The following is a 20,658-nucleotide window of genomic DNA, read 5'->3' on the forward strand; positions in this document are numbered from 1 at the left end:
AGGGAATACCATAGCTTGCATTATACTTATTTAAAGGTATACACACATTATAATATCTGAATATCTTTCCCGGTGCTTTCGGAGTTGCTATATATATGGCCTATTTCTTGACTACTTCTTCCTTTACAACTGATAATGGCAGAAGCGATCTATGTCTTTCGCGTCTTCATTGTCAGTTCTAAGGTTGGTTTTTGGCTACTGATATTTCTTCTTCCAGTTTTAAAACCACATTCATCTTCTTCCAATCCAGCTTCCTTTAATATCTATTCAGCATGAGTTGAATAAATGAGGGAGGAGTATACAACCTTCTTTTGTTCCTTTGTCAACAGAAGCTGTTCTGTCTCACTATGTTCTATCACTTTGTTACTGGCATTTATAGGGCTTCCCTGTAAGAGGATTGCAAATATTTTTCAACATGAATTAAGAAAACTGATTTGAAAAGTCAGGTCCTTAGACAGGTACAACAGGTCAACCTCATTCCTGCTGCACATATTTTATGAAACATGCAAGTCTTAGGCATTGATCTAAGCCAGGGGTGTCAAACTCAATTTCATTGGGGGCCGCACTGTGTTTGACCTCAGGGGCCATGGCCGGCTCGATGCACTCGTGTCGTGGGGGCACCTGTGGCAGCCAAATGCTAAGGCAGGACTTCCTCCAGACCTTCCCTCTCTCTCATTACAATCTCCCTCCCTCCCTCCTTCCTTTCCCCCCTTCTCTTTTCCTTCTCCTTTCTTCTTTTTCCTTCCTTGGTCTCTTCCCATCTTCTCATCTTTTTCTTTGTTCTCCCTCTTTCCCTTTCTCCTTTCCTGTCCCTCCTTGGATGCTCAAATGCAAAAGGGGAAACATTTCTTCTTTTGTTTTGTTCTTAGTTCATTTTGCTAGCCCTCTGCCAGTGAAAACGGGCTCTGTTTTCACTGGCAGAGGCACCACGGGCCGGTCCTTCGCTGTTGCCAGGGTGGCCCCACGGGCCAGATCTAAGCACCTTTTGGGCTGGATCCAGCCCACGGGCCTTGAGTGTGACACCCCTAATTTAAGCTGTGCTGAAACCCATCTCCCCAAATCAGAATCTCTACATGGACAAAATTTTATGTATGGAGGGCAGCCAAATATGTGAAAAATCTTTATCAGGACTTACAACAGTACAGTCAAAGAAGATTTGATCAGTTCAGAAAGACCCAGGACTTATAAGTGAAGCTTTTTTTAAAAAAAAAAAGTGACATTGTTTTTTTTTTAAAATCACATTTACTAAATTAGAAAAAAAGCTGCTGTGGGAGCAGTGGTATGGGAGATTAATATGCACGTTATTTTAATTGCAAATGAAATGGGAACATCGCATATAGCTTGAATGAGTGACAGATTTTCTCTGAATGGTATCTAGTTTGAGAAATTATGTTGTTTCCCAAGTGAGATTCTTGCTCTCTCTCTCTCTCTCTCTCTTTTAAAAGCATATAATTTTGCTTGCAGCATATTTCCCGCGCTCTGTCACTGAGAATTGGCGCACAAAGTTTTCTCCTTTGTTTGCCCTCGGTTTTAGGTAGCTTAAGGCACACCTTTGCTTTCCTCTCCAACACCTCCAAACTTTGCTTTTCTCATTGGCTCATTCTAGCTACCCAGAGGAACAGCTGCAAGAAAGAGTCCAGACTTCTTGAAGATTTACCATGGTGGCCTCAGTTAAGGGGTAAGTACAATTATAATCTCCGTACAAGTGCAGCTCTCACATAACTCATTGGGATCACAACTGGATACACATTTCACTAAGTTAATATTTTGTCCTAAGTTGCCTCCACTGAAGCAAAGACGGATTTTGTTCTTGGAATTTTGAAAAAGAAAGGTGGCTTAGTTGAGTTTGCATTCTCTTCAGTGTCAAGAATTACATTTGGTTACATACCTTTCGGTCATTATCAGATTCACGGAATATTAGTTTGACTACTTCATTAGTGTCAGCAGCCCGGATGGTCTGCACTGTAGCCTTTGCACAAAGTGTCTGTTTAAAAAAAGAAAGAAAAGCAAATGGGATAGGGGAGAAATAAATACGTTTGTCAAAAATATATTACAAAGATTCTTAAAGAGGTTAAAAACTTTGTTCGAAAAACTTAAAACATAAATATGCAAGCATATACTTTTAATTTCTCCTCAATTATTGATATGAAGAATACCATTCTTTAGTCTACTTCGGTCTTCCTCAAAATTGGACAGCAGTTTGAACATTTAAGGATTTGTTATGGATAGTACCATATAAAATTGTTAAGCCCCATAACTGAATTCATTTACTTCGATTATTTTTTTCTTAAAAATATACTAAAATGTTGTGAAGTTTGTATGAAGACCATTTTTGTATTTTTTTATTTCCAATGGCTTTTGGTTCCAAAAAGAGAAACGGAGGAAGACATCTGCAAATCTCTTTTTGTACTATGAGCAGAATCCTCAAGTGAGAAGCATTATATTATGCATTATATTAATTCAATAGCAAGACCCTCTTGGCATAGCTTTTCAACTAGTTGCTCCATACAAGAACTCCTGATGCCCTAGAACTTTCAACCTTTTAAAATTAGGTATTGTTTTGAGGTTTACTGAATTCTTCTTGGATTTGGACAGTAGAGATGCTAAGTATTTGTTAATTTGACTTTAAGAAACACTTTGAGATAATGCTTAATAAACTTTGTTCTGATGAGGAGTAAATTGCCCATTTTACTCTTTTATCCTAATAATGCTAAGAGAAACTGTTTGACTACTATAACTATTTAGCTCGGTGCTTCCCCTTCTGCCTGGATATGGTTCTCTAGAGCCAAGGTGGCGCAGTGGTTAAATGCAGCACTGCAGGCTACTGCTAGATCAGCAGGTCAGCGGTTCAAATCTCACCGGCTCAGGGTTGACTCAGCCTTCCATCCTTCCGAGGTGGGTGAAATGAGGACCCAGATTGTTGGGGGCAATATGCTGACTCTCTGTAAACCGCTTAGAGAGGCCTGAAAGGCCTATGAAGCGGTATATAAGTCTACTGCTATTGCTATTCTCATTCATGTATTCCTGGAGTTAAAACTAAGATTTGTCTCTGGGATTTTCTATGTATAATCCATTTAATTTTGAATCTTTCTTTTTGGCCTAAATGATATCCTTAAAAACTTATTTCTATTTATATGACTAGAAGTGTGCCAGAGCAATGGAGTTCCTCACTTTGATAATACACCGAGAATCAAAGACAAAGAAAGATATTTCATTTCTGTTATTAATTTTATTTCGCTTTACGAACCGTCAACATGACAATCTGGCTAAAAGTCTTCTCTCTTTCAAAACTCCCTTCAGAATTTTTCTAAATTCTGACCATGCAAAATTGAGGTTAGAGAGACCATAACTCTGTAAACAGCAGCTGCTGAGAGAACCGGAGGTTGTTCCAACTCCCAAGTATCCCTTGTCCGGCAGAGAAGCAACAGGAAAAGTGGTGCCACGCGAAGACTCTGGGAGCAACCTCTGCTTTTTTGCTTTGTCCTTTTACTTTCTTTCATTTAGCCAATCACAACTAATCACTTTTTCCACTCATCCCCACAATTTGATTTGGGTCCCTTTCTGTCCCTTTTGACAAGTAATTAACATTTTGCCATCTGTGTCTGTATGGCGTTAACCGTGAGGTCGTCCACCAACAGACCATTCCCAAAGAGCCTCTCCTTCAGATACCAACCATTGAAATTCAAAGCACAAATTAGCTAATCAGGTCAAGCCCCCCGAAATAGCCCTTTGGACTCATGTGTCACAAATCAGTCTGGCCGCCTTTAAACGGGGCACCAGATTAGGACAAGCAACCAAACACGCCAAAGCGGAAAACCCACCGCTCTCCAAAGCTGGTTTTCTAAAGCCCTAACAAATCGCTCCATCTTTCACTCATTTAAACCTTCCAAATGAGGGTCAATATGCTCCCCAAGCATCCAAATGCTAATGCGCTTAAGTGCGCTTAAGCGGCTTTCTGGAATGAATGGGCCGGAGAGCGGCTCGAAAGGACAAGGCAGAATTACTGTCACTGTCAAAAAGACATTGTAGCCACCCCTGGAGTGGCTGCAATTCAAGAAATTCATGATTTCTGTCTCTTAAAGGCATCTGCTTGGGAACGTTTCCCCCCCCCCTCCACATTTTGTCCAAATCTGCTTCATAGCTCTTAGGAGTTCAGGTCTGTCCTTAAGGAACCGTAATCATAATAATATGAAAGTGTAGAAACCTGGCTCTCTCTTGACCACTAAAGAGAGAACTAAAAAGAAAGTGCTACGATTGCATGGAGACAAACACTTATCTTATTCACAAGCAAAAAGTGATTATGCAAAGGTTCATTTCTTATACAATCTGGAACATTCATCCTCCCCAGCCTCCTACCTCTTTTCAGTTTCTGCAAAGTGGTAGTCACCCAAGCAGAAACTTTTGGAAACTTCTGTGTGTGTGTGTGTGTGTCTGTGTTTTAAAGGAAAGCCCGCTTGCTTATGAAGGGATTTTTGTCGTTGGGTGATAGTGGTAGTATTTAAGAATGGGAGAAAATTGAAAATGCACAGCCCTTTTCATTCTTATGAAAGTTACATTTATGAAGGATGCTTGAAATAAAAGACAAAATCAGAATAAAAGTCTTGGGTTTTCTTGCATGATTGAAGAAAATCACCTTACCCAGAGATTATTTTCTAACATTTCTTTATAAGGGAAAAAAAAGTTTGCATAAAATCTGCCCCAAAGGCTGTGAATCTCAAATAATAATAATAAAGTGAAGCAAACAGTTGAAGGAGAAAAACATGCACTGGCTGATTATTTAAAAGAAAGTCAAGAACATCTATTAATCGAAGTAAAGAACAAAAATCTACTGAAGGCCCAACAGACGAAACAAGAATACAGAAAAGATGTGATAAAATCAAGAATGGAGAGTTGGCAGAACAAAGCACTGCATGGCCAATTTCTGGAAAAAATAAAAGATAAAGTGGACAGTGAACAAACTTGGTGATGGTTAACAACAGGTACATTAAAGAAAGAAACAGAGTCACTAATCCTGGCTGCGCAAGGACAAGCTATCCGCACAAATGCCATTAAGGCCAAAATCGAAAAAACCTCTGATGATGCCAAATGCAGACTTTGCAAAGAAGCTGATGAAACTGTTGATCACATACTCAGCTGCTGTAAAAAATCGCACAGACTGATTATAAATTGTGGCACAATTCAGTAGCACAAACGATCCATTGGAATTTGTGCAAAAATTATAATATTAAAACAGCAACAAACTGGTGGGAACATCAGCCTGAAAAAGTCACTGAAAATCAGATGGTCAAGATCTTGTGGGATTTCCGTATACAAACGGACAAAATACTGGCGCATTATACACCAGACATCACACTGGTTGAGAAAAACAAGGTCACAATCATAGACATCGCAATACCAGGTGATAGCAGGGTCGATGAGAAGGAACATGAAAAAATAACAAAATACCAAGACTTAAAAATCGAAATTCAACAACTATGGCACAAACCAGCAGTGGTAATTCCAGTGGTAATCAGCACACTGGGTGCTATTCCAAAAGCACTGGAATTACATTTGAAACAGTTAAAAATTGACAAAATCACCATCAGTCAAATGCAAAAAGCCGCACTGCTTGGATCTGCACGGATATTACGAAAATACGTTACGACGTCCTAGGCCCCTGGGTGGGGCCTGACTAGTAACCAATGCCAAATCCGGCGAAACAACTGGCCGCTGTGATACAATTGTATAATAATACATTTTTAAATTTTCAGTTGACTGAGTTTCATATTTAATGAATAAAATATATAATAATAACAATAACAACAACAACTACTACTACTACTATTACCGCTGCTGCTGCTGGATGCAATAACCCACATACTCCATTTGTTAGGAACATACAGTTAAAAACATACAGTCAAAAGGGTGTTGCTGAAAAGTGTGCTGGTATAGTCTTAAATATATCAAATACAGGTTAAAAAAAGAGAAAACGGAAAATAAATATAGGGGAACAAGACTTAAAACATATCATTTAGTCAAATATGCTTAAATGATACAGGAAAACAGTATGTGAAATAGTTGTACTTGAGAGGTAGAAATGAAGAAGTGGCTGAAACAAAACTATTTGAGGCAATGGGAGTAAGGCTGTGTCTCACTATTTTTTTTTAAAGTAACAAGGCAATGATGTTTTATCCAAATTACACCATGGATTACAGCATACATATTATTCACAGTAGTTTAAAGTGTTCACTAAGTCTACAGAAACTTAAGTGTTACATTTCACTAAAGAAGAAGGCCCTTAATCCTATTTGGAATGGGAAATCAAGAAATTGTTTTCCAAAATATTCAGTAGTAAGTCACCAGCATAAAAAGCTTTTTATCAAGAAAAATGCATTTGAACCATTTAAAGGGGGGGGAAAACCCCTCATAATCCACCATGGCAAGAAAATAGTACAGAATCTGAGATTAAAAGACTATTAACCAGGAGATGATCCAAGAACTGTCCGTATTGTATCATTCTTGAAGCTGAACAGTTGTGAACATGGAAAGTGCTTGAATGAGACTCTTGGGAATATGGTCAACTGCTCTAAGATTTTGAAGGCAGAATTAGTTCTGTGTAATGCTCATCGATGGGCATTGCACTTCAGAGAGAACGAGGCTGATCCTTATCCAGAGCCGTGTACAAATGCTAATTCTTCACAAGGGAAATTCCAAAAAGCGAAGGAAGCGAAAAACAGAAAAAATATGTATAGGACTGCTTTATTTGAGGAACTTGTATTTAGATGTTGTTAGAGAACCGAATGGGGAGCTGAGGATTGTTCCGAGTCCTCCTGTGGATACTAAATAAATGAAAATAGTTGCTTTTCCCTTTTGGTTTGAGAGGTTTTCACCTCTGATTTATATCTACATGCCTTTTTATAGGAACATACGATTCTTCATTTTATATACCTAAATAAAGGTGGAAAAACATTAAAAAGTACACTTTGTTAGTGTTAATATTAGCAACCGAATATACTAGAACAAAATAAATCTTGCTGTTTCTAGAACTAAAAGTTACAAAAAGGGTTATTTCAATACAAGAGGCATATACTTTTCCCTAAAATGATGCCGTACATTATTCATCTCTTTTTAGTATATGTATATCTTATAATATCACCCACAAGTTAATGAGTAATATTATCTTCCCTTAGTGTTGACTGTGGAAATAAGTTATTTTACCTAACAAACCTTATTTTTAATTTAAAAAAGAGATGAAATGAAAAAAAAAAGTATACATTTAGATAAATATACAACCATCCTTTCAAAACCATGTCTTGTTTCTTGCATTCAGAATTGATAAAGATTCTCCAGGCAACTGAAAAACTTTCATTCTTTCAGCTTTACTTATATGGTTGCACCTATGTTAAGGGGATCTAGAGTGAAACAGATTTAAGTATCCTTATGTGTAATTACAATATTTTATGCAACATCACAAATAAAACAGAGATCTAAATGACTAATTGAAAAGCTGAAAAACAATTTGTCATTTAGATAGAGATGATGGATAGTGCTAATGATACTTATTTAATAACACATTGGCTCTATTGATTGAGAGTAAAATAAATGAGAATGTGTTTTTCTGGAATGAAATTAGGGATGTGTAAAGCCATGGATCTTTTTGATATTACTGAAAATTATATGAATGCAAATCTTTTAAAATTGTCTAATTGTGTGGGAATATGTACCGCTGGAAAAAACTATATCTCAGGTTATCACAAATGACTTCAAGCTTTTGATATGTCAAAAATCTCTTATTGGGTTTTGGACATAATAACTGATTAATAAGCAAACATTTGATTGGGAAGATTTCAACTCTTCACTGGAGACAATTCTATGAGTATATATAAATACTGTAAGCTACACAAAAACCAGGCCTGTAAAGAAAAGAAACGTCTTCTGTGAAAGTTTTATGAGGTGATACGTGTCACTTCTCTGTTTCACCTGAGTCAAAGGGGCCGTTTCAAGGACATGTTTTGTCATGTTTGAAATGAACTTTTATCAGAATTTAACTGAGGAATGGCACCACGTTGTACACTTGTTTTTATCAACAATGGTTTCAAAATATATTTAACATATTTAAGTGACAATTTTGATAAGCTTAACATTCTAACTGCAAGGTAACAATAATAGTATTTTGCAGCATAGTGACAAATTAGAAGCATTTATCAAGGAACCTGGGCATTAGAAGAATAAAATGGAAAATACAAATTGAGATGAGGCTTCTACCTGAAAACAATTTATGGACATCAGTAATACTGAATGAATATCTGGATTTTAAGTCACCCTCCTACTCTGAAATTACATTATTTTCTGAGTTGGAAACAGAAAAAAAAAACAGCCAGCCATTTTTTTAGAGCCCCTTATACAGGTGAAACTCAAAAAATTAGAATATCGTGCAAAAGTTCATTTATTTCAGTAATGCAACTTAAAAGGTGAAACTAATATATGAGAGAGACTCATTACATGCAAAGCAAGATAGTCCAAGCCGTGATGGGTCATAATTGTGAAGATTATGGCTTACAGCTCATGAAAACCCCAAATCCACAATCTCAGAAAATTAGAATATTGTGAAAAGGTGCAATATTCTAGGCTCAAAGTGTCCCACTCTAATCAGCTAATTAAGCCATAACACCTGCAAAGGGTTCCTGGGCCTTTATGACCTATAAGAAGCAATGTGTTGATGTTTCTTCTGTACTTCTTTGAAAATAAATTTTCTAGAAATGCATTTCCCCGCATTTTGGAGGAGTATGAGTGTGAGTGAGTGACAAAGGTTATGAGCATTTCGATTCAATTTATAAGATCCTATTTGCATAGGATGAATAAACAATAAGCAACAAAGCAAGAGGTGTCCACGGGGCAGGGTTAAGAAAATGTCAAGAGGATGGCCATGATGACATGGTTTGAGATTTTCCTACAACAAACCCTAAAAAAACAAATGGAGCTTCAACCACACCATTACGCTCATTTTTTTGACTATACCTGTCAACACCTTGCCAGAGACTCCTGTTTTCAGGTTTTGGGGCCAAAGATAGGATCAACTGTGCAGAAAGAGTCCCGTTTTCTGGAATACAACGTGCCTGGCTTGTAATGATGTACAAATATGCTAGAAGTCTTCACCTAGTTATGTACAAATGCTCTATTCAAAACATTAAGACCAAATCAAAGGACCTGTTGGAGGGCGATGCTGATGGAGTTGTAGGCAGTAGTAAAATGTGCACCTGTTATTAATCTGTAGGAGAACATTGCACGCATCAAAACATGCATCCTTCTCCTTCCAATACAGGTAGTCCTCAATTTAACAACCATTCATTTAGTGACCGTTCAAAGTTACACCACCACTGAAAAAAGTGACTTATGACTCCTTTTCACACTTTTTCAACCACTGCAGCATCCCTGAGGGTCAGGTGATCGAAAACCAGATGCTTGGCAACTGGTTCACATTTAGGACAGTTGCTGGGGTCCTGGGGTCTTGTGATTCCCCTTCTGTGATCTTTTGACAAGCAAAGTCAAGGGGGAAACCAGATTCAACTAACAACCATGTTATTAATTTAATAAATGCAGTGATTTACTTAACAACTGTGGCAAGAAAGGTCTTAAAATGGGGCAAAACTCACTTAACAACTGTTTCCCTTAGTAACGGAAATTTTGAACTCCATTCTGATCATAAGTCGATGAGTACCTTTATTCTGTAGTTCAGCACTTATTTGTAAACCCCAAGTTTTCATTTCTGTTTTCAACTTCTTGCAGTTATTCTTTACTCCTAAATTCAGATAAACTATTACTGTGAACAGTACTTGAGAAAAACAATTTCAAAATTTGGTTTACCGTCCTGACTTCTTTCTATAAAGCATAAGTAACACGAAAACTATTTTTGGACAAGCTAAAATTTGAAATAAATATTTCCAATCTGCTTCTGATTATGCCAGATAAAAAATGATAAGCCCTCGGTTCAGAGGTTAACCAGATTTTTGCACCAGTTATGATTTATCAGTGTGTCTCAATGTACACAGTACGCTGATATTTGTGGAAAGGTAAACTTGAATCTGGTTTGTTTTACTTTAAACTGCTGAGTAAATAACATTCATATCCCCCTACTCAGCCAAATTATTTGCACAGAAAAAGTGTTAGGGAAAAGAAAGCTAATCTAGTTTTCTCCTCTACATGCCATGTATGAGTGTTTTGTTACATGAGGTTTCAATTTATCTGAAGTCCAGACACCATTTTATCACCTCTGTGAGAATGATATCGGACTCAAATCTATGTGAAGCCAATAACTATTCTCAGTTTATTCATGATTGATAAAACGAGCTTCCTGCCTAAATTCTTCAATCGGTTAGGGTCTCAGTAAAATGAATAATGGAACGTTATATGTCAATCATGAAACATATGCTGCAAATTTTCCAGAAGAATATTACAGCTTTTTCCAAATACTGTAAGGGGCAAAGCACTGAATGCTATTAGAGGCAATGACCAATGATGACTAAAAATGCATGATTGAAGAAATGCTGCTATTTTCAATAGTCCCTGTAATACATGAGCTGAACTCGGCTTGGTCGCCTTGTCTAATAGGTTTTTTAGAATGATCTTTGGAAACTAGAAAGAAAAAGTTTGGGAGAAGGCCAGAAAACATGGAATCTCTATGACTTTTAAAAACCAGCTAGATGTAAAAGAATTTAGACAAATCATTGGGACAAAGTCGGAGGAAAATCAGCTTATAGTAGAGGATGCCATCAGGCCCTAACCTCTAATAACTTTAGTCCCACCCACCTTCAGGAAAAAAACTGCATCTCTGAGATGCCTGGGGGGAGCCCAGAGACACTTAAGATAGCATAGCTTTCAGCACAAGAAGTTTCCAGAATGTAGATACCGTAGAAAAAGTGAGAAGTCACTTTAGCTTTAAACAATTTACAAGTTGTTAGTGCAAAATAGTCTCTTTCTACCCAGAATATTTTAAGGATCTTAAAATATTACAGTTATGCTCTTACTCTTAAGAGCATAACTGCCAAAATACTTGAAGTTCATGACAAAGAGCCTTATAAACAAATACCAAGATAATTAGAAACACATACTTGTTTCTATTCTCTTGCTAGATGTGATTTTTTGGAGCTTAGATCAATAGTTTGATTTTCTGATAGTTTACACCTAGGTTTTCAATTTTGCAAAGGGCAGCTTGAAGATGTCAATACTGTGCTTATCCTCAGTATATTTGGAATACTAAAATGAAGAAGAAATAGAAAGGCAGATAATGTTCAAGAATACTTTGAGTTAACTAAATGTGATTAATTTTGTAATCACATTTAGTTGTGTCATTACAAATGTGATGCTATTCCCTCCCAAAACCAGGGCAGTATTTTGGACCAACAGAATAGAGGCCCCTTCTCAATCAGTCCAGGTGAAACAAGGGAATGTCACCTCAGCAGGGAGGTGACTGTATGAAAAACATGTTACATTTGCACGTAGAAGCAACCTCTCTTCTGCAACCTCCATGCTTCCCTTTGGGATTTAAAAATAAAAAGGGAAGAAAACCGACAACTCCATCTTTAAAAGACTAGAAGAGATATGAAGAGAGAAGGCAGAAAGAGTACCGCTACTATAGTTGTTTCCTTTTAGCATGAAGACTATTCATATAAAATGATGCCTGGGTGCCTGGAATATTCTAAAGGCAGCATTATTTTTAACAGCAAATGCTGTAACAGTAAAAGTCGTCCCACTCTTGAGTGGTGCTGAGGAAGACAGGAAGCAATTTGATGAGGTGATCCAGGCAAAAAGGGCTTGGACAGCCTGATGCCTTGTTCCCCATGTACGTATAGGATCTTCTGCCTGCCGTCTCCCAAGTCTGCTGGTTCTCTTCCCTCGGATGACGTCAATGACGGGAGTAGATAGTTGGAAGAAGCCAACCTGGTTTTGTTTCTTTCTTTGTGGTCTCGGTAATTGGAATTATGAAGGTTTATATGAACTTACAGGACATTTTATTTCAAGTAACATGAAAAAATAGATCCTACATTGATATTTATAGCTGGCTGCTTATCTTGAAGACAATGCGGCAAAACAATCTCTTCAAATTAAAGATGTAATTCTAATTGTAGCTGAAGATTATATTTACTGTTTCTGTCTATTATCTACATATTCCCTGTAATTCCTAGACAACTATTATGATCTGTATCTACATTTATATGCCAACAAGACTTAAGTCTATTGCACTCATTCCTGATCTACCAGATATAACTGTTATAACGAAAATATGGGATAAATATAACACTAGTATGAGGCTTCAATTCCAGAATGATTTTCTAAATATCTGAAACATAAACAGAAGCATAATTTAATTAAAATGTCATTTTTGTATTGACAATAAGGTAAAATCATTTCAGCAATGAGAGCAGGAAAGGAAATGAAATTCAGACACTCAGCATGAACTGAATAGAACAGAACAACTAAAACAATCACTTCAAGATATCATTGTTACTGTACTATCTTTTAACAATGGGCCCTCATGAACTCTAATTCTTTTCTTTTAGTGTAGTATATTTTCAAGAACTATGAAATGCATTTGTCCCTTGCTCAGGTGCCAAGGAGTCCCAGATCGGAGGGCATCTCCCATAGTCAGCACTGACAGGAGCATTTTGTTCCACTGTAAAAGCACATTGGTGTTTCCCTCTGTTTAAAGTTATACATGCAGTTTTAACTCATCTGCTTCCCCATCCTCTCTGGGCCAGGAGGACAAATTGCCCCCAGTGGCTCCTTTTCAGAAGAAGCACGGCGCGCAAAGAATCATGACTGAGCAGAAACACAAGGAACAGGCCCATAAAAATTCATCACTTTGGCCTCTTGACCTCATAGCACTGGGCTTGGTACACCCAGCCTCAAAAAGTAGCATCAGGGGAAGGACTAAGCAGACCAGCTGAGTGAAATTACTGACCAAAAAAACCAAAAACCAAAACAAAACCCACCCTACTTTGGACACAGGAAAAGCCCACCAGATGCTTCATTGTCTTTGTGGCGAAGTGGTGCTGAAAAAAGGGTGATCTACCACATGGCACATTGGGTGGAATAAGGAGCGTCATTGTTTCAGGCCAGCTCTGTCACTTTACTGACTGCAATACAAAGGGGTGTAAAGCAAGATTTAATCCTGACTTTTTAGCAAGCAGATTAAAACCAATCATGCCAGATGTCCACAAGACTGTTTAACATACAGAAAGCTTCGCCCCCACCCCAACAATTTGTGAGAAGTCGGGGTTCTGAAACTTCTTTTCTGCATTTCTGCAAAGGATAAAAGGTACCGTGGTAGGTTTTAAGATGGGCTTTAATTTTTCCTCCTAAAACATTCAATAATCAAAACAAAGCATTAATGCATAAAGCCCAAATTAAGTTTATAACACCCACAGCTACAATGAAGATAGCCATGAAACAAAAGAGAATGAAGAGAAATTAGGAGAGTCAGCTTCCCACCACGTCTTTTCCATGGTGAAATTTTATACTGTCCTAATGGATTATGTGTTATGCTAGTGTTTCACTGCAGCAGGTGAAGGGATGATGTACATACATCTAGATATTCCTTTAAACCTATATTCGCATAGCTGGACTATGTCCAGATATGTGCATATATAGAGACATTCCATATTAGAAAAATGCCTTTTAATATGGCATCAAAAAAGTCACCAAATAGCACACGACATTCTAATTTCTTTAAAATTGTTTATCAATCACTAGTAAATGAAGCCCAAAATATGAAAGGCAGAGAAGAAAAACAAATAATATAGTTGATATAAAGACATGAATTATACATTCAGTTACAGCTGTCAGATGATTTGGGGAATATGTTTGCAGACATTCAAATTAAACTAATCCAGATGCTCTGATAGTTTTCTTTATTCTACCAGGTGCTGGGATAAAGAACCAAATCATAATTGAACCTTTTTCTGAAAATATAAAAGCCAGCTGTTACATGGCTCTTTCTATCTCCATCCTAAAGTAAAGCACCTTCTTAGTAAAGTACAAATATAAAATACGTGGAGATTCCCAGTCCCTAATGAAGAGCTTAGTATCAGTAGAGGTTTCCACCCAGTAATTTCTATCAAAGCATAGCTAAAATTAACAAGATGATAAGTGTTTACTCTGGGTGTGGATCGCTGGGCATGCAGGTAAGTTTCACTTATCGACTGTCGTGTTTATTGTCTGTTATGGTCTAAAATAATAGCTTTGGGATAAATCCTCACATTTATTACATGTGATATTTATAACCTTCACTGCATCCCGCAGTAGGAAGACGAAGTAAAATTTTACTTATGTTCTTCTCTCTATTAGCTTTGCTTATTGGGATGCTGTGTTGGCCATGGGATGTTTTGCTTAGTAACCAAGTTGCCAGCCACAATTATAGTTGCTAAGTGAGGAGTATCTATTGTCAGCAGACTATTTCAGCAAAAGCGTTTGGCATAACACGTCTCAATACACTGTTTGGAATAGAATATCCCACAAAGGAATGGGTTTTACTGGACACTAAGTGAAAAAGAGGCTAAGAAGATAAAACACCTTGGCTTATGCTGACCTTGCTTTCCCATTGAAATGAAAGAGAATATAAACAGTGCACTCTACAAGTCTGGAACTAATCAACTGAAAATTGATTTAGACGGAAAATAAAATGTGTAAGAAAACAATTGTTAGAGAAAGGAGAGGTTCCCAGAATATTTTGGGTCAATTGTTGGGAAAGGAAGTGAATTCTAGGAAGAAAAAGAAGATACTGAGAGAGATTCTACTAACATTATGACACCAATAGGAACAGCGAAGCTTTGGAAGTTGGCAGAGCTCTGCCATCATCTTGAGGAACAGGACGAAGGGATCTGTACTCTAGTGAGAGAGAGAGAAGATGGGAAAACAGCCCCTGCCTTATTTGTCGGATTAAGAAGCCACCTTTTTTTTTGCTTATGTGACACAATATTCTCTCAAATAGGTTGTAGAGCCAAAAGGAATACGGTTAACAGTAATTTGGCTTAGCAAGAGATACGTATTGTAAAATTCAGAGATATAAAGGAAAAATATAGCTATTTCTGGTTAGGTATTTGCCCACTTCCAACCAGGCCTGCTTTCTGTCTCTACTTCAAATGGTTCTTCTGTATCAGTAACTAACAGGCATATTCCAACATTACCCAATCTTATTTGGTTCTTTGTTTTCTTGCTCAAAATAGAATATTTATTAAACTTTTTGAATTCTATTGCTACCTGCACCATACTTATCCCTATGTTGAATACGGAGTCCACAGTAAAGACAATGAATTCTAAGTTTTTCCCCACCCCGGGCCAAAAGGTAGCAACAGCCCTTAGACTCCTCTACTGTTTCCCAGTGCTTTACAGCCCTCTCTAAGCGGTTTACAGAGTCAGCCTGGATCCGCCTTTTACTGACCTCAGGAAGATGGAAGGCTGAGTCAATCTGGAGCTCCAGGCTGTGGGCAGAGTTTGCACTGCAATTAGCATTGCCTTCTAAACACTGGACTGAGCACCGAAGGTAAATAAGAAAAAGAGGAGGGTTTTTTTCAGGAACATTGGAGGATGAAGAGGTAATTTACTTCATTGACTATACAGTAGTCCTTATCTTGTGACCACTTGCTTAGCAGCCATCTGAAGTTACAATGGACCTCCCGAGAGGTAATTATAATGCAGATTCAAACTTATAGCAGCTGTCCCCAAATTGGCAGCCAAATTATAGTAGTCCCATTTTACTCCTAGCCTTAAATGAATGAATTCATCAATGAACGTTTGAGACGAACAGGATTGTAGGCCAGGCTCTGTTACCTGCAAGGGAAAAGGTGCAGACGCTGCTCTCCATCACAACAGCCCCTTTCAGTTAACGAGCTCTTGGGAAAGAATGGCGGCAGCAGCTTAAGATGACCTTTTGGAAGTCGGAGGGTTCCAGGAGTTTGCATTAGTAACAAAACTGCCAAATCTGGTTGACAACTAGATGGCAGCAAAGAGTTAAAACAAGTGTCACTCTGGGAGGGAGATAGATGCGTTGTCTTCATATTTGATAAACAACAAAACACTCTTTGTTGCCATCTAGTGGCTACCTTAGTAAGTACCTGGCTGCAAGACTGACTGCCATGCAAACACATAGCCTGCCGTGTTTTCACCCAATGCTCTGTCCCTACTCATTGCGACACTCTAGGCAAATGCCTGCGATTCTCTACCTTGTTAAGTTTAATTCAGCCCAGCAATAAATCGGAACAGGCATGGCTAGTATTGCTGTCTTGTCTATTGGTGTTTACACACACAGACACACAAACTATACACACACAAAGACAAACACACAGAAGCACTTACATATACATCATGGCCACATTTTTGGAAATGGTCTGTCACTGTCTTCTTTCTGGGACTAAGAGAAATTGACTGGCCCTAAATCACCAACTGGCTTCGGTACATAAAGCAGAAGTAAAGCTAGCGGTTTCCTCAGTTTCTGCCCCAGTCCTCTTAACCCCTATGTACTTTCTCTCAACCCGAGACTTATAATTTCTAGAAATCCTGGCCATTAGGCTACGTAACCTTATAACACTGAAATGGCTAATTGAAGATTGTGTCTGCTAAAGTCCTTTACAAGTGTTGCAGAACAACAACTATTACGCACTACTTCTTTTTCCCCTCGCCCAGTGGAAAATTCCCTAAAGGAATCGCTCTATCCAGCTTAGATTTTCTTAAGGTTCAGCACAGTTGTGACTTTGGAGATACATTGAGAGAACATCTGCTTGTCTGCTTACAGTTTTTAGACATAGCTGTACCTAGCTTTCCATAAAGTCAGAATGAAATACAGTATACCAGCTATTATCAAGTTTCTCAAACTAATTTCAACTTCAATTGGTCCTTGAGTGGGATTTATTCATTGTGCCCAGTTGCAATAAAAAAGGCTCTTGATGGCTTAGAATAAATAACAAATAATACAGCTAAACATTTATGGTCTAATCTAAAACCCCAACAATCATAATCATAACATAAATCATAATCATAAAAAAGAGTAGTAACAATAAGAAACATTAAGCAAAAGACAATGTAATACAATAAAGAAAAAATAATAAAGATAGTAACACCAAACCAGGGAAGATCTCCGAAACAACTTAGTGTTCAAATCAACAGAAAGGCCAGCCTAATCTCCAGAAGGCCTTCTTTCCCATATTGCTGCCTCCTTCCTTCACCCTACTAAATCTCATTTAAGTGAGGGATTTGTAGGTTGTAAAAAGGAATATTTTTTTTATTATTTCTATCTCTATGGTAGATCTAATACTATACCAGCACTGCCGGAATGAATGACCTGTGGCTATCCAGGGGCCAAACCTTATAGGTTAAAGCCGTCACCTGGAACTCAACTCAGAAACCAAGTAGTGCACAGCCTGCAAAACCAGGGTTATACGCTCCCAATTCTGGGTGCCAAAAAATGTGTGAGCCAACTAATCACCGTTTCCGATACTCTTTAAGGGTTGCCTCAAATAGAGGGTTTTACAGTGATCTGCCCAAGTTCCTACTGGGAGTTCTCCCCTTACTTTATCCTCATTTAAAAAAAAGAGAGCCCTGGGAAATACATTGGGTTGCGATAATAGTTTTTAGGCTAAAGTCCTCCAGTTCTTGGTCAAGTAAAAAAAATTAAAACCAGGCTGAGTCCTTTCAGTTTCATCCGAGTTCTCCAATCATTTCATTATTCCAGTTCTCAATAACAAACTTTAGCTTGATTTATTTTAATTTAATCTGCTATTCAAACAAAATGCCACATTATTATTACTTTTTTTTGCGGGGGGGGGGGACACACAATAGCTTGAAATCTAAAGCCCAGGGGCAGCCTTCTCTGCTGTCCTTGTCTTACACCACAGACGATGATTCTCCTATTAGAGACCTTTCTCTCATAGATGCAACATTATTAAGCCTGGCTTGACTCTGAGCAGTCATAAAGACATCTCAGAAAGTCCCCAAGTGCCTCAATCAAGGAATCCGTCCTTGTCAGAAACTTTCTAAATTCTCTATAACACACGCAGTGTATCAACATACCGTAATGCTATCGTTCTCTATTTCTCTACTTCTCCAAGCAATGTTCTGGTGGTGGGTGGGCTCCAAGATACTTTTTACCAATTTTTCATGCCCATCCCTCTAAATCTGACCCTGGTCCTGGGCTTTTCTCTTCCTGACAACTTCACGCACGGAAACATGCAGCTCCTCTGATAGCATGAAATTGGAAACAATGGTCTATGGAAACAAAAGCAGAATTGGAGAGCAAAGAAATAGCCCAAACCTGATTTTCAGACACAGATGTTTGTGGGACCCAATCCTGAACTGGCTGAAAGGGGGGAAAAGGGGGGAGGGTTGAATTCAAGGGTCGAAGTGTGTATAGTACAAACAAAACTAAATGAAGCTAGGTAGGTTTTCAATGGCTGAATCTTTCAAATAAAGTAAGTGGCTATTGTGAACTTCAGTCACATTTCCTCATTTCAAAATCAGAAGGAAAAAAAAAACAAGGAAGGCAACATCAGGAAAAAAAGACATATATGCCCAATGAATTCCAAGACAGGGATTCCATCACTACCTCCGTGCATTTCCCAGGCTTGATATCCTCTATCAGATATATACAGCATTATGAAATCCCTGGCTAACAGGTGCATCCAGTTTCACAAGCATTGCCATTTACTGAAACTTCTCTGTTTAGTCCTGAAACAGGAAGAAAAATTATTCTGAAAAGAGGCTTAGAGCACCAGCAGAAAATGTCACGCTCAGAGAATTTTGATTGAAAAAAGATTTAAGGTTGGGTTGGAATTATGGTTTCTTTAGCTTCCCATGCCCATTATTTTGGGCTGAACAAAAAAAAGGGGGCTATGTGAAGACTCTACGATATGCACCGTTATGAATTGAGCAGGAGGTTTTGTTTCACAAAAGGCGATATGCACCATTTACAAATGAAGCAAAGTGGAGAACTGCTTTGCCATGTGAAGTTTCTTCCTTTGTGATTAAACTTCTCTTCCTTTTTTTCTCTCTCTGCATAGCCCGCTATCCAAAAGGCTGAGCACCATGCTTCAGTGCACAAAATTCATGTATTCATTAAAGAAGGGGGAAATCCTTGAAAAATTAGTACAAAGGCAGATGCATAATTTAAACTCTGGTAATCGTAGCCTTTATTTGAACTCTCTCACATTTACACAGTTTAAAGAAGCATTTATGGAGTTTACATGCTTAATAATAACAACAGCAAAACTTTTCTCTCTGAAAACCAGATTAATAGCTATTTTGTTGATGGAGCAATTCTGAAGAAAAACATTTTTTTTGGGAGGGGGGGAGAGAAATATCTGCTACTAGATGGAAAATGGAAATCTCCCTCCCAACCTCCTTTTAATCAAATCTTGAAAAGGCCTTCCTATCTGCCACTTACATACTAATTTTAATTAGTCTGGTCAGTGACAAATCTTGGCATACTTACATAATCCTTAAAGCCATTAAATGAATTAGTTTCACAACTGATTCCTTAAATGTATATTTTCAGACATATTGTGTTTTCCTGTATTTTCCTATATTGAAAATGTTGAATAATAGTTACACATAACAGCAAGGAATCTGGTAACCTATAGACACATTTTTATGACTGTAAGATGCCCAGAATTATCCTATGGTAAGACAGGTGGCCAATAAATTTTATAAATGAATGAATGAGTAATAAATAAATAAATAACTGTTGGGTGGATTTGTTTCACCAGACAGATTTATGAACATCTTTTGTCTTTTTCTTTGAAGGAGACTTTATGGATTTTTTTTAAAATTTGGTTCCTTAAGTTTAAGATATATATGTCATGTACAGAAATAATATCTATAACTTACTTTACACAAGCATCTGCATAAATATTATATTACTTATTCATCATTAAAAAATGCCTTCAAATTGCAGATAAATCAGAAAGGAGAAAGTTGAGTTCACTTCCTTAGGAATTTCTAATTCGGGATTGTGAAAACTGCAGGCTTTACACCTCAACCAGTAACTAGATAATCAAAATTAAAAAGACCTAAATAGTTGCCAGAGAAGAATTCCTGTGAGCTCCAAACCACTCAGCCATGGAAGATATGGGAGTGTCAGGTTAAAAAAAAAAATCAGAAAAGTGAAAATAGTTGTAAAAATTAACTTAAAAAATAAGAAAGCCATATAAAATAAGATATTGTTAATCCTGTACCAGGTATTTGTGAGTGTTAACTATTGTAGTACAAAATATGGCAGTACTGCTCATGACAGAGGTTTCATCAGACTGACATGGAAAGAACAAAATCCCCCCTCCCCCCCACTGTCAATGTAATAATAATAATTAATTGGGCCTCAATGAGTCACTTTCTTGATGTGGTTGAGGGGCTTGTGTGCCCTGCTGAAGATGAGAACTGTGCCAGTGGTTCAACCATATTGGACAGGTTTCATCAGAGGAGTCGGTGTCTCTCCCATAAAAATATGGTGAGAGGTAAATCACAGAAGGATTTGTGAAGGAAATGAACAAGGACCAGCACGAAACCAACAATGAACAATAAACAGGAAAAACTCTAATCTGTTTCTATGAAGCTTGGGAGTTTTGTACGGCCTTCCCGGCATCCTCCAGAAGGGTTGGCATATAAATCCCTATCCTTACTCAACGTAAGGTCTGGATC

At 37.8% G+C, this 20,658-nt stretch overlaps 1 protein-coding gene across 1 annotated transcript in view; it reads right to left on the reverse strand.

Moving 5' to 3' along the window:
* The window catches only part of INPP5A (inositol polyphosphate-5-phosphatase A), a 232,977-nt gene that overhangs the window by 39,752 nt on the left and 172,567 nt on the right, over positions 1–20,658 (reverse strand). The window contains 1 exon segment of the mRNA XM_032231735.1: positions 1,889–1,984. Coding sequence (XP_032087626.1) covers positions 1,889–1,984 — 96 coding nt within the window.

Source organism: Thamnophis elegans, chromosome 15, assembly GCF_009769535.1.
Source record: "Thamnophis elegans isolate rThaEle1 chromosome 15, rThaEle1.pri, whole genome shotgun sequence".
Lineage (NCBI taxonomy): Eukaryota > Metazoa > Chordata > Lepidosauria > Squamata > Colubridae > Thamnophis > Thamnophis elegans.